The 16,132-nt window shown below is 35.8% G+C and overlaps 1 protein-coding gene across 9 annotated transcripts in view; it reads left to right on the top strand.

Annotated features, from left to right (window-relative positions):
* The window catches only part of LOC145690457 (putative palmitoyltransferase ZDHHC24), a 292,920-nt gene that overhangs the window by 170,856 nt on the left and 105,932 nt on the right, over positions 1-16,132 (top strand). For 5 of the 9 annotated variants that reach the window (XM_081765361.1, XM_081765358.1, XM_081765363.1 and 2 more), the window contains one exon: positions 11,880-12,861. The exons of the other annotated variants lie outside the window; for them this stretch is intronic. In XM_081765361.1, the coding sequence (XP_081621487.1) occupies positions 11,895-12,737 (843 nt within the window). In that variant the 5' untranslated portion in view covers positions 11,880-11,894 and the 3' untranslated portion in view covers positions 12,738-12,861. Of the gene's footprint in view, positions 1-11,879; positions 12,862-16,132 lie in introns of those variants that run through there. 9 annotated transcript variants of the gene reach the window in all.

Raw genomic sequence — 16,132 nt, forward strand, 5'->3', positions numbered from 1 at the left:
ACTACACTTTATCCTGCTTAATACAAGTTCCCCAAGAAGTGAAATGCTTGAACAGCTGAGACAGCCATACGTCACTGACGTGACTGATTGCAGGATAATAAAAATCAGACGCGAATGAAGGAAGATGTGAATCGGCTAGAGAGAGACAGGAAAGCCCCAAGAAAAGCAATGCATACGGCATTTGTACGTCAGAAATCTCATGTGGTGTGGTGTGGTTCCGTTTCAAATCTAGAACCTTTTACACTAAATGTGCATCCGTCACCACGGTCCAAACTTGAAATGAATTATACGCAATATACAAATTTAAATACTAAAAGCAACTTAAGACGAAATGTATTGTTTTATATATATTTATTTCATGCAGGGAAAAGCAGTCCTATATCTTACCAGCTGAACTCTATGCAGAGAATGATCTCTCCACATCACATCAGGTAACAGGAGCGTATTTCAACAGGGGGATGTAGTTAGGGAAAATATCTTCAGAGGGGGGTTCTTGTTTCACCACTGAGAATCTCACACACTGCCAATAGGCTGTCGTAACCCGGGTTTCTTTCCAGCACTGCATTTACTTTCTTTCAAACTTTTTCTCCTACATCTCTACGCACACCTTGCAGCAGTCTCTTTGCATCCTCTATGATTTCCATGGATTCGGGAAGAGGCCGCCCAACAGTCTCTAACTTTTTAATGCTTGTAGGTAGCCAACCAAAATTGCTGTCTATATATGCGATATCACCAGTTTTGGAAAGTAACGTAACGCAAGTAACGTTTCCTAGTAACGCGTTACATTTTTTCCAAAGTAACTGTAACGGTACAAATTTTTAACTAACGTACCTAGTTTGCGTTACTTTTTTTCGCGTTACATGAGTTACGTTTCGGAGGAGTAACTACAATATCTGTATTTTTTTCGGAAACAAATGTTTCTTTCCTGTAAGTGAATTTCCCAGAATGAAACAATCGAGCATGAACTACGTATGTCAGTGACCGACAGTCACAGACACACAAAGAAACAGATAAGTTCGTTGTGCCACTTGCTGTTTTTTGAAGATGAGGACAGCCTTAGGGAAATCACGTGTACTGATTGCAAGCACCTGGAAGATTTTGTCGTATATTTTGACAGCTCCAAATCAATACATTCAGTGAGTGAACTAGGAGTGCAATGATACCGGTAGTCTATTTTGCTTTGATTGGTGTTGTTTTTATAAAGATAGAGAACGAAAATATTTTACCGTTCGAACATTTGAAAGAATACTTTTTTCTTAAGAGCTGAGAATGATGGTGGACAGAATTTAAAAGTAAAGCGCCTTATGCAGAGTCGTTTCGACCAATGATTAGCGTCATACTAAACTACTGACTACTGCAGGAGATTTATGTTAGTCGAACTTTTTAGTATGGCACTAATCGCGCTTCAAAACGACTCTGCATAAGGCCCAAAGTGTCTAAAGTGTCCAGGCGGAAAGTATTTATCAACAACTAGGGTGCCATAATTAACGATTTACAGTAAGGGGTTAATATGAATAAACTGTGTTCTGATGAGCAGGCCTACTTTATTACTAGAAAATAGTTTGCTGATGGTATGTAATATTGGAGTTCTTTCAGATCAGTTTGCTTATCCTAGAGTCCCGTTGATTATAGAGTTTGAAACTAGCTTTAAAATGCATGTATCGATTTTAGAGTTACTGGCAAGTTTGGATTCACTCCCAGTTCAGGTATTCTCATTTTATTAGTTGTAGTGTAATGTTTCTCTATATTAGGGGTGTTCCAAGAACCGGTTTCGGTTCGGTTTGTAGTCTAAACCGAATCAATCGGTTTGGACTTCAAACGGTCCGGTTCGGTTCGGGAATTGTTCGGTTCGGTTTTGAACGGTTCGGTTTGTAAAGTGTTCGGTTCGGTTTGTAGAATGGTTCGGTTCGGTTTAAGAACTTTTGGGACCTTTTTGAGGACTGTTTTGTTCGGTTTCAGTTCAACATTTGAAATCGACAGAAATGTAGTTTGCATTATTAGCAACCGTCCACCCAGACATTATAATAAGGGTGAATGTTACGTTTTTCGGTATAACTTTATTCAGATTAAAATTATTTCGATATTACTGAAACAATTTAGGGGTCGTACTTGTGTGGGTACTTTTACTGATGCTTTGGATTTTGGAATAAAACTCTTAATATCAGTTGGAAGACAACTTTACGGCATGGGCGGATTTAGGAGATACCGTGGTAGGGGTGGCAGTTACTTGAAGGGTGGATGCTATTCCAGGAGAAGCTACGTTTAGAATGAAACATTAAATTTTTTCTTGAAATGACTAGGGGGGAGGGCATCATTTACACCTGTATGTGGAATATATCGTAGTGTAATATTATCAGGTAACCAAGAAAATTTATGCTAGTTTTGAGAACAGTTACTTTTATCGCGTTAGTGTAGTCAAATTGATTCTGATGACGCTACACAGTATGGCGCTAAATTCGTTGTACAAAAACAGAGGGGTGATTCTTGAGAGCAAAACAAACAAACAAACAAAAAGTTCCAGTACACATAGGACGAAAAGCGTGTCGTTTATATGTTATAGGCTGCCGAAAGCGTGGAGTTAAATATTGCACAAACTACTGATTGTAGACGTGGCACGGCATGATATCGACAAAATATCCTAACCTGCTCTATCCAAATTTGCAGTTTTCAGATTTGTGCAATGACGGCACAGGGAATTCCCTGATATTTTATGACGTAAATTGAGTGGACAACAACATGTAAAGGACATTTCACTGCCTGAAAATAATACTACGTGGCAGGTCAGTACTCATACACGAAGATAAAAGATGGCGGATGAAGTAAAAATTACTGTGTGTGGTTGAATACCTACTCAAAAAGTAGTAGTAAAGTCGTTGTAGAAGAACTCACTGGAAACTTTACTTTTCTAGAATGTAAAAATACGTACGGCACAAGCCGATAAGTAACAGAAAATAAAGAAATTCCGATTGCTGATCTGCTCATATTAATGATATCGCAACGCTTTTGCGAACGCATCTACCTTTACAACTACAGTAATTGAAAAAGACAAATAAAGAACGCGTAATAATAATAATAATAATAATAATAATAATAATAATAATAATAATAATAATAATACACATAACTGTTTTCGCACATTCATTTCGATCAGTATATCACACAAATGCGACTACAGTACGTTTTTTTCAATCAATGTTCTAAACTGACGGGTGTGAAACAAAATATTCCTTCCATTCACGTTATTGGTACGTACTGTAACAGGGGCCGATATTTCTGGATCCAAATCGTATAACGAGACTGCATACAGAAGGTAGTTGTAGGGAGCAAGGTACAGAGGGGAGTCTTTGTTTACATGGAAAGAGGATGGTTGTCAGAACGGACACTGCAAAAGGTGTTCAAAGTTTCAAACCACTACTTCAATGCAAAGGTTACAGCGGCGTCGAAGGGAAGACGCTGCGAACGCATTGAAACATTCCTGCCGTTTCCTGAATGCTCCACGCTGCAGCAACAATTTGAGCAACCAAATCCTCCTCTGATTGCACAGGCGTCGTACAGATTAGTTGTTTCACATGGCCCCAGAAAAAGAAATATAAGTGGTTAAGGTCGGATGAGGAAGGTGGTCAAGATACCGGTCCTTCTCTGCCGCCCATTTGTTCGGAAAGGATGCGTTGCGACAATTTCGCACCTCCACAGCAAATGTGCTGGAGCACAGTTGAGCATAAACCACATGTTTCGATGAACAGCCAGTGGCACAGTCTCTAGTAGTTCAGGCAGAATCTCTTTCAAAAATATCCAATACTCCCACCCGGTTAGTCATTGTGGTAGTAGGTACGGTCTGATAAAAATTATGAACGATTCATGTGAACACATTCACAGAACACCGTTCCTGATGGGCACGAGTTGACATTCCATATGGGTTTGCCTCAGACACAAATGTTGAGTGTGAGTGTTCATCACTCCATCATGGGAAAACATAGCTTTATTTTTGGAGAGAATACGAGACATAAAGCGGGATATATTAGCATGGTTCGCGTAACCATTGGACAAACTCTACGCCTACATGGATGGCGCTTAATGCATGCACCCTTTGGACATGGAAAGAGTACATCTGATTTTCGTGAAGCATGTTCCAAATCTGCCGATGATGGGTGTTAATTTTAGCAGTTACTACCCATGTGCTGGTGGACGGTTTTCTCTGATCTCAAGTAAGAATTTCCTCCTCAAAAGCCACAGTCCATACGGTTCTGTTTCGTCCAGCATGGGGCTGTGTGCTTCCAGCAATCCTGTTTCTTGTAATCTTCGATCTACAACTGAAAAAGGTTGCGTGGTGTGGAATTCTAAGATTAGGAAACTGTTGTCTGTACACCATTGTGCCACACGGCCATTACCGTCCGCTTTCCCGTATGCCAGCTCAATGTCTGCCAATTTGAATTGAATTGAATTTCTCTTTATTTCAGCGGGTAAGGTTCAGCCGGAGGCTGCTCTGCCACCTAACCCTTGTCATCATTACAAAGAAAGAAAAAAAAAAACAGACACAAATAAGATACAAGATACAAATAACAACATAACATGGTACATTGAATAATACTAAGAATAAACAAAACACTCAGTAAATGTAAATGTAAAAGAAAAAAAAACTAATACTGTTAGTCCAATTTCATACTGTAGTAAACCTTTCATGTGTGCCAATGCTTTGTCTCTGAACTCTAAATAATAATGTTTGGAGTGATGATTTAAATGAATTGTATGGTTTGTCAGTGATTGACTGTGGTAGGGAGTTCCAGATTCTTACTGCCGAAATTGAAAATGCCTTCTCTGTTATTTTTAAAGAATGCCGGGGCATATTCAGTTTATTACTTCTTCGGGTATTGTAATGGTGAATTTCTGATCTACATGTTAATTTATGATGCAAGTAAGGTGGTGTTTTATGTGAATTTATTTTGTATAGTAAACAACAGTATCGGAGATATCGTCTTCGGGATATGGTTAGGATATTGTTTTCATTAAGTACCGGCAGAATATGCTAAGATTTTCCGTAATTGAGAGAGAAGCGTAAAGAGTAATTCTGTATTTTCTGAACTGCTCTAGTATTTTGAGTGGAGAGACAGTTACCATATATTGAATCGCAGTAATCGAACAGAGGAAAATGAGAGTGTTAACCAGATATAGTCTTGTTTCTTGTGATAAATAACCTTTTAATTTATAAAGCTGTCGTAAGATGCGCTTAGTTTTAATACACGGTTCAGAAATGTGTTTATTCCAGCTAAGCCTTTGGTCTATTATTGAGCCTAGATCTTTTACAATTTCTCACGTGTGTACTCCTTTATTACCTCTGTAATCACATTCGTTGGCCGTATGGTGATGAAATAAAGAGAAATTAAAGTGGGAAGTAGTAGATGTTTCCTCGCCATTGTGTTCACTGTCCAGAATCGAAGATAGCGAGATTGCAACTTAGTGCAACTCTTCTGTCAGAGAATGATATTTATGTGTACGATTAGCAAATGTACAAAATCTACATCATGACGGAGAAGATACCATACCCAGAGCCGTAGCTACGGGGAGGGGGGGGGAAGCTGGTAGCATGAGTGCGCCGAACAAGCAATAAGAAAAAAGAAGTGTTAAAAATGAGTAAACGATGTGGTGCCCCGTAAAAGTATTGGCGCCCTATTAAATCAATATTGTTGTCGGTTTGCAAAGAAATAGATTTGTTAAAAATTTTCTTGCTCGCTACGCTCGCAATCCAAACGTTTCAGTAAAACTCACAAGAAGTTTTTACTTATTATTTACAGAAGGTAATTATATAATGATTTGTTAACGATGTGATATACAAGGTGCCGAGTATTGACTTACATTGCACGTAGGAGCGTTTTCAAAATCAGAAACGGTAAAAGTCTGAAATATGTGTTCGGCGCTTTGATGATGATAAGTCTGGTTAGTTAATCACGCTTTTCTTATAATATTAATCACGATGGTGAGAATGAAATTATGAAAAATTAGAGAAATGAAGACACACATGCAAGCTGCTATTTGAGCAGGAATATTAAAAGTGAAGGTAAATAAGAATAATAATAACATTTTCGAATTTGAAGCAGTTGTAGAATGGGGGCTTAACAGGTCAGAACTTAATCGAACGAATTTCATCTTTTTCAAAGACTGATCACTACCAGTGATTTTTTTTTATTCCGTTGACATATGAAATGGTTCTAATTTGAAGGAATTTATTGGAATCATTTCTCCATCAAATACTTGTATTGCCAGGATATTTTTGTTCATTACGTGGTATCTAGTTGTGTGATATTTTTTTTATCTATCTACATACATACAAAAGATATACAAACAGTATATATATATATATATTCCAATGAGTACTTTCAGACTCTTTGCTATTTTATTCTTTTATTATACACAAGTCTGCTAACTGGTCGTATGATACGAGTGAGTTAAAGATTATATTCAGCTCCATGTGGACACAGCTGAATTTGCTTTGACGGAGTTTGCTTAAGTTTTGGTTAGCCAATAGTAAAGGAAACCACGTTCCAAACCCTTTGGACAGTTTAGTTTGTCACAGTTCTACGGACAGTTCTGAACGGTACGATTCGGTTCGGTTCGGTTTGGAAACGGTTCAGTTCAGTTAACCGTTCCAAACCGGTTTAAGTGGCAAACCGAAACCGCGGTTTATGTTATCAGGAACCGTCCACCCCTAGTCATCATTGAGGAATCCTAACGACTTTGATACCTTCACTCCATGTTTATATCCTGGTGAAATTATTTATCCATTTTTTCAGTCACGGCACCTAAGTTCTCACGAAAGTAATCCAAATAAGAGTTTAAAAAGTGTAATTTTAAACTCATTGTTCATCCCAAATTTCTCTATTTTTCAATATTTTAGACAATTGTCTTGTAATTTGGATCTCTGTTATTTCTTAAGTTTGGTGTTACATTTTTAAATGAGTTCGTGCTCCACAGTTGTTACAATTTTCTGAATTATTTGTCATTCATAAGTTTAATAATATCTGGTCCAGGGTGAATGCTTTCTTTGAGCTTTGCTGCTGATAACTCTGAAAACTCACTGCAGATACATTTAAAACATCCCCTGTTCTTTTGTGTAAGGCCTTTACGAATTGTTTCATCAGTACAAGTGTGATGCGGAAGGGTAGCAACAACACTTTATTTTGCACAATCAAACATTCCTGGAACACAGTTTTATTTCCAGTTTGCAGTGATGACCTTTTGGGCCACTTTCCTTTTAACCTGTGTTCTCTATCTCAACTGTCCAATTGGCATAAAACTCGTGGATACTTTGGGGTCGTCCACATATTACGTAACGCAGCAAAGAGGAGAAGGGGGTAAAAATTGATCAAAAATAGCGTTATCTAGTTTGTGGACGGACTCTTTGTGTATCCTCCTTGTTGTCTGGTATCATTGCTTTTATTTTTAAACCAATTCTTCCGTCATCATTATTTCGCCTTAATCATCGTTACCCGAGTGTAAACGACATCATCTTTGGACATTAAACTGTAAAATGAAGTAAAAGGCTGAGAAAGTTACAATTATTACCTTTTAATAAGAAATTTTTTTCCGACCCAATTGCGAGTATTAAATTAACATGTGAGTGTTGCATTCGGTAGTACTAAAGAAAAGTCCAGATCTAGAGATAGGTGTAACGCGTCGTTACATCGTCTTTTATCCTTCTACAGCGGGAAGTCAATGGTTCAGACCAGAAAAGGGGCAGATGCTGTTAATGGAGTCTTAATACACTTACATTTTTGATGTATATGCTGTTGGGTTGTATGTATTTGATGAAGTAGAATTTTGACCAGCATCGTAAACTAGTTTAGTTGAGATATTTCATGACGCCTTGAAGTGAACACGATGGTACTTTGCAGACGACCTGATTGATTTATTTTCCATAACTTTGATTGAACAATATTTCTCATTGAAGTATGACATTCTTCAGAAAAGTTAACATTGAAATCTAAACATATTTTGAAATATAGATTAAGTGATGATATGATTATATAGGTAGATACTGAAAGAAAATTATTAATTTTGTTGATCTAGGGAATCTATTATATAAAATTGAAATAGTATTTCAATATTACAGGAACATAAAAAAAGCTTGCGAAAATGGAGAACCCTGAACTGAGGTTCATTTTCAAACGATTCGCATATAAAATACAATTTACATTTATATGTATTTTGATTCCACTGACAATTTTTTTTATGAAATATTCATTATATTGCCAGTCATGTATCGGATGTGGTCTTATTGGTATACTGTTCATTTTGTGTGTGGAATGTTCGTAGGGGGAATGTCAGCATGTAGTATATTGGAACAGTGTTGATAGATTAAGGAACATTCCGTACATCTATAAGGGAAACACCAGACGATAGATGGAAATTTTGTTCTTCCTGCAATCGATGGGCACCACCAAGGTCATGACATTGTAAGACATGCAAAGTGTGTATATTGAAAAGAGATCACCTGTTTTTACAGTAGGGTGACTAGACGTACTGATTTCGCAGGACAGTACTGTTCTTGAAAGAGCTGTTCTGTGTGTTGCAAAGACATCTAGAAAATCGAGAAATGCCCTTCTTTTTTTAAAATGTCCTGATTTAACTTTAAATGCTTTAATGTTTCATTCTTTATTCACATTTCGAATCACAAGTACTCTTTTTCTGAATGATCAACCGCTGTGTTTTTCAATACTCCTCAGAAGGAAAACAATCAATGAACTATTGTTTTTACTGAGAAGGCCTTGTTGAGATGTCGGTAAGCAATCTTATTTCAAGTTACGATCGTGATGCCAAACAAGTTTAGTAGAAGTTCCTTCATCCCGGTCTAAATTTTTACTCATTCCGTAAAATAATTCCACGCGCCGAAAATCGGTAAAAAAGTATCATTACCCCTATATGAAGTTTAACTGTATGTCCATAAAAATAGACCACAAGCACCAATATTAATTACCTGTCTAATTAATTATAATACAAATGAAATTATGTGATTATATTATTATTTGATTATAATATAAATGAATTTGATTCGCTCATTAGTGACTTCCGGTGCGGAGTATTTTCGCTTTCTTCAGTAGTGATATTGGTCAAAATCAGTGTTACCAACAACCTCTGAAGAAAATAGGCTAGATAGCCTTCAGAAATAAGCTTTTTTAAGCAAAAAAGAAAAAAATGGCTAGATTTTTAACTGCTAACCTATAACCTACATTGCAGATTTTAAACTCTTTTTGTGCGTGCAGCATTAAAAGTGAGTTATGGTAACATTTGAAATGTTAAATTTTATTCGATGAAAGCTAACAAGCAACATACATACTTTAAATTACAACAAAATCCATCAACAACTCATCTGATTTGTGAAAGTCAACAGCCATATTATCAGTTGAACTGAAAGAAGTCATCAACGACGATGTCGCAGCTAACCAAGGCGCTGGAACTGGATGCACCATCGTTGGATTGGGGATTGTTTGTGTTTGTGTAGACTGCCATTGTCCCAATTTTCAGTAGTACTTCTTTCGGTAGGTCATAATCCTTACAAACACTTTTTATTTCTCCCTCCGTACACCCACATGCATCATCACGATTACATTGAGAGTTCTCATGCTAATTAGATACCCTATTTGTTTCCTTTAATAAACAAAAGCAGTCTGTGTGCCTTGAAGAACCGAACAGTTTACGAAATTTATATTAGAAAACTTTCATTCTTGCAATAAAATGTAAAAATCAAAATAAATAAAAAGTAGCAAACAGGGCCGTTACGGGAGTGACGTTAAAATTCTTTCTGAGCCGATAAGTATTGTTAAGTATTTGTAAATCTATGGGTGGGGAGAGAGAAGAAGAATGAAAAACAAGTGTTTGCTGCTTAATAAAACACCCTGTGTCTAGAGAAATCAATTAATACAAGAATATAGAATGACAAATAGGCTAATTATTAAGAATTATTTTCAAAGAAAGAAGTATTTTTACAATTAATTTAACGGCTATTAAAAAAGCCAAAAATGGCAAACGGGTTTCATAAAATGAGCTACATTTAAGGCTATAAGCATTTCGTAGATTTGTATGGCTAAGTGCCTCTCCAAATAAGCTAGATTTAGCCAAAAATAGGCTAAATTGACATCACTGGTCAAAATACATTAGTGTGAACAAAGAGAGTGAAGTACAGCCTGAGAGAATTCTTTATAGTTTAACTGTGACTTTTTTCGTGATATCTCGAAGACGGAAATGTATTCTTAATTCAGAACTACAATCTTTACGCATTTATTAAGAAAGGAAAGACAGACAGCGATGTACACTCATGTCCAAAATTATTGTCGCACGTCTATAAATATGTTGTAGGAATATAATTTGATAACAAATTCTCCCGGTATTTCTTATAATGTTAGTATGTGTATAATCGACAAAGACATGTATGTGGCTAATTTAATGTTAAAAGAGCAGTAAATAAGAACAACAAAACAAAAATAAAACTTTCTTGTCTATTTAGCAACATTTTGTTTTACACATTCTAATTTTCATAATTATAGCTTTTTTCCCTATGAAATTTACCACAAATATACATTTCCCGATTATTCACATAGTGTCAGTATAAAACGTGCCCTGCAAGATCATTCTCATATTATATTCTTACTACAAGACATGGATATGCGACAATCATTTTGGACATGAGTGTACGTTGTGAAAAATGTTCAGCTCAGTTTTCCATTGCCAACAGTGGAAAATCTGAAATTGAACATTATCTGAAAACGACACAGTAGGCTATCATATAATTACTGTTATGCTTATGTCCTACTTTTCATAATCTGGTCACCCTATTTTACAGCCTGTTGTATAGGTGAATATAATCATCGATATTTTATAGTGTTTTTAGTTTACTTCTGTGTTGGAACTATTTACGCAACTTCATTCAGTATTAAGTACGTCTGTCTTAATCATAGTTATAATAATCCAGTACTTTATATATATAAATTTTAATGCTATTAGTGCTATATATCTTCGGATACGAAGCTCGTTGTGGTTATTACTTGATGAATATAGTTTTCGTCAATGGTATTTCTGCTGGGGTAGCCATGTTGTTGATTTATAGCAAACTCTTGTTACAGGGTGTAGTGACCTATGAAGGAAAACTTAATATAACGGAGTACAATTTAGGTGTAAAACAGAACATCAAGGAAGTATTTGGTGAAAATTATATAGTAGTATTTCTGTGGCCATTTATTTCATCTCGTTTGCCTCATGATGGGACTGATTGGGATTCATGAGAATTGCCATAATCATGTGATTGATGTTGTTCTTCAAATTGATCCTATATTACTACTTTGACCATACTGTGTGCGTATTTTACTATCTGTATTTAAATTAAATAGTCTTTGTTATAGTTTATCTATATTTTGCTGTGTGTTCTTTACTTAAGATTTTTGGAATTTTAATAAATTCGTTTGTTGTTAATGTAAGAATGTGCTTTTAAAATATTACACAGCAGTAATTTATTTTAATGCTGTTTCTTCATCATTGAACTCCAGGAAATGAAAGTTATTATCATTTTAGGTTATGAGTTGATTTTCTAAGGAGTCTTCGCGATTTTATTCTTGAAGTAGAATACCGAGTTAATATTCTTTAGCATGAGGAATTATACTCTTAGAGACATAGGCATACACTTCTCTTTAATAACGAGATTTCAAAATGTTGATATAATTGCGCTACTCAAAGAGAGTAGTCCACTTTAATAGTGACTTTACGTCAATAAATTTACAAAAGTAACACTTCCACCTTAATCTAAAAACTATTATTTATTTGTAGAATTATAAAATATTTTTAACCCCATATTTATAATAAACATGTCCTTACAATGATTTGTTTTAATATTCCAGGAGAAGCTAGCCATCATGAGCATAAGGAAGAATATTTTTCCAAAAGTTTTAATTGATAAAGGATCTTTTCTGTTTATTTCCTTAATGATCCTGTTAACTTATTGCTTTGAGTTATTTGTGGTGTTACCGTCGACGTATCCTCAATGGTCAGTGTGGTACATTTATCATTTCTTATTGGGCAACTTCATAATGGTAAACGTCACAACCAATTTCGTGGCCCTGATAGTTACTGACACAGGTATTCGCGGTAAGATACTTGAAGCAGATTCCAAGTGGTCATTTTGTTCGGTATGTCAAACGATGATGCCTCCACGATCTTGGCACTGCAAGATATGTAATACATGTATATTAAAAAGAGAACATCATTGTATGTTCGCTGGATGTTGTGTGGGATATTATAATCACAGATATTATTTTATGTTCGTGACGTACTTTTTTGTTGGAACGGTTTATGCTAGCTACTATAATGTATTGTTTCTGTGGGATAATTTTCAATTCCACCATTTAATAGGCGTATTCAGAGTTTTTTGTCCACTTGCGACGTTTACATTTGGATTTGATTATTCTGAATATCAATTATATACATTAATGAGTGCCGTGACTTTCGTTGGAATGTTTATCTCCGCAGTTTCATTGTACAATCATGTGAATTTATTAAAATGCGGTGAAGTTACATACGAAAAGAATCACGATATTAAAGATTATGATTTAGGAGTGAAGCAAAATATTAAAGAAGTGTTTGGGGAGAAATGGTTTCTTACTTGGATATCTCCGTTTATTATATCACCTTTACCCCATAACGGTATTTGCTGGGACACAAGGGAAACGTGGAAGAATAAAGGTATAAAACATACGTAGAAATGAAAGTTCTCGATTTAGGTAAATTATGGTAGTGCTTGTGTTGAACTATTAATTTCTAGTTTGTCTTTTTTTTATGTACAGTAGGAAGTTATTATTATAGAATAAATTTGGTTTGAACGTTTTTTTGTTCTTTTTTTGACACTATTGTGAGAATATACCTCTGCACTTTGTTTATTGTGGTATGCAATTGTTTACATTAGTAGGGGAGAGGTGGGTAATGGCGATCACCTAAGAAAAATGGGTTATTACGTAGTTTCATTTGTGCAAAATATTTTGAAAAAAATTCGAAATATATACTCCAATCCTTCTACAATTAGTGTGTAAAATAAAAAGAGGATCATTCTTTCAGTTCGGGAACACGATGGAATAAACTCAAATTGCTACTTTGGTCGCCATCCCTATCACATGTTGGTAATGGCGATCACAGTACAAGGTTAATAAACACACATAGTTCCATAGGCAGTTCATTTATTTTATTTTATTTTTTTTGCTAAACTACGCCTTCGAAAGACTGAGAAACGTCAACTGAACGTTTTATTGACGTTTCTTCAAAGACACGTCAGAGATATATTCACGTGGTGAGTCCACAGCAGTACAGTCAGCATGCACCCACAATCCACAAAAGTTACACCGATATTAAAGTTTCAGTGTTTGACTCAAGTAGCTGTATTACTTATCTTAGATCTAGTCTCTTTTATAATTTTTGGCTGGAGAAGCATTCCAAAAGTTTGTTCGGAATGGCGATCACAGTGATGGTAAACCGATCACGTTGATCGGCATTCCCAACATTGAGCCATTTTAAAAATTGAGCTGGTTATACTGTAAAACGAAGTTTATTTGAAATATAACTGTGTGTCGTGCATTAGACGTAAATATAACTTTTTATAAATCTTAGTAACTTCAAGATCTTACAACTGAGAATTGTACCTATCGTGAGTTGAAATATGCAGATCCTTATAAGAAAATCAACAAAAACAAGATTCAGCACGCTGGACTTCAGTCTTCTCTGACATCTTCCTCGACAATACACAAGAAACCTTGCTACAAGAGGCAGATGGCAGCACTAGTTTGACTTCTCCTCGGGTCACGCAAGAGGGCAAAGTGGGCTGATCGCCATTCCCTTCCTCTCCCCTATATTTAAAGTTCACTATAATCCCAATTAGCCATCTATATATGTTTAAATTTTACTATCATTATTAATGAAAGGTCCGTTGTTTGTCTCCCAGAATTTTGGTACGCTTTTACGTCCAGCTATAATACATTTTACGTCGTAAGTAATTTGAAACCTAGAGGGAAGGTAAAGTAGAATGACTTGTTATCGGTATGTAAAACATGAGAGATACACCTTTATCAACATCCACATGTGTAATAATAATACCCTATTTCTTTCTTGTGAAAGCCTGCCGACCTGAAGCGTACTAGATGTAGAATAGTAGGGTGTAATGTGTGTATTGAAAGTTATTTTTTATGTATTAATGTCTGTTAATTAAAAGATGATGTATGAGTTGCTGTATGGAATTGTTTTGAGGTGATACTTCACTGTGTTACTAGGTTTGTGAAGTGAATTAAGTTTAACCCTTTGAGGATTTTATGGTACAATTTGTACCATACGGGTTTTTCATGGTACATTACGTTATTTCTCTTCTATTTGAGCTTTTTCGTCCGTTTTTTTTTTGTTTTTCAAGTCCAGAGGCATTGTAGAAGACATTACGTATGGTTTCAGACCTTCCTGCGTCCAGACATAGGAGGTGATGACGTCATAAGTCTAAAATTTATTTTTTCATTTATTAAGCCTATGTTCAATATTTTTTGGCGGGCTTATTTTTGCACGTAGAAGATTGAAATTTTGCACAAACATTCAGTCCACCGAGTAGTATTTTCCAGATTTTTTTTTCAGATTTGTGAATTAAAACAGGAGGGGGGGAACCAGAGGGCAAAGGGTTGAAAAAGGGATATTTTTACCCCCAAAATCCTTTTTTTTGGGATTTTCCCGCCTTATATACATGATGGAGACACGTGAGTCATACCGTCTGAAAGGCAATTTTATTCTGAAGAGAATGATTGGCGAAACATGACCATAGGGTAATTAGGGATGTCTCAGGGAATTTTTAAAAAATATCCCTCTGTATAGGGTAATATGGTACATTGTCGGTATATATATATTTTTGGCGGGCTTACTTTTGTACCTAGAAGATTGAAATTGTGCATAAACATTCAGCCTACCTAGTAGTATTTATCAGATTTTTTTCAGATCTCTGCGTTAAAACAGGGGGGTCCAGAGGGGCTAAAAGTTGAAAAAAGGGATATTTTTACACAAAAATCCCGTTTTTCGTCATTTTCCCGGGGTAATATGGGGCATTTTCTGAATTTTTTTGGCGGGCTTATTTTTGCACGTAGAAGATTGAAATTGTGCACAAACATTTAGTCCACCGAGTAGTATTTACCAGATTTTTTTCAGATCTTTGCGTTAAAACAGGGGGGTCCAGAGGAGCTAAAAGTTGAAAAAAGGGATTTTTTACCCAAAAAATCCCGTTTTTTAGTCATTTTCCCGTCTTAGATACATGATGGAAACACGTGAGTCATACCGTCTGAAAGGCAGTTCTATTCTGAAGAAAATGATGTGCAAACCATGATCCTAGGTTAATTAGGAATGTCTCAGGAAATTTTTTCCCTGAGATCATAGTGTATTGTGGTAATTTGGGGCATAATGGGAATTCATGATAAAATTTCTCCCGCCCTTAGTATTCAAGATAGAAACTTGAAATTTGGCACACACATTCAGTATCCCAAGTACTATTTATCAGATTTTTTTAGACGGCTACGTTCACACAGGGCCGTTCCAGGGGGGGGGGGGCAAAGTGCGAGAAAAAATTTCCCTCCGAAAGTTTTCCCTTTGACATCATTTTTCCCGCTCCTGGTATATGGTATGAGCATGCAAGTGGTACCATTTGAAAGCCCAAAAAGCCGCAATCCGGAAAGGGTTAATACTGATTTCTTTACTTAGTTTTAGTAATCTAGTCTACTTCGTAATATTAAACAGCGTTATTATTAATGTGACTTTTATTTTGTGTTGATAATATGTAATTGATTGTATTTCAATGTTGCGTTAAGTATTGGTATGGTGACTTAAAAGAATCAAAGTAGTTACCAAACTCACTGAGGGTTCACCTCTGACACGTAGACGAAAATCGTGTTCGTGACTTTTATTGGAGTTCTTCTGCTTCCTGTGACTTATTCCATCATTACACAGGGCTGTGAATTTCAACTTAGGGATGTTTTCTAAGGTTTGATCACGGATTACTATGTATTTTTGGACGATGATTTCAAAAAGCAAGACTGTCTCGTATCGTGTAAGGATTTACCGCTCAAGAAAATTAAAATAAGAAAGAAAA

Source organism: Thermobia domestica, chromosome 7, assembly GCF_964235325.1.
Source record: "Thermobia domestica chromosome 7, izTheDome1.hap1.1, whole genome shotgun sequence".
Classification (NCBI taxonomy): domain Eukaryota; kingdom Metazoa; phylum Arthropoda; class Insecta; order Zygentoma; family Lepismatidae; genus Thermobia; species Thermobia domestica.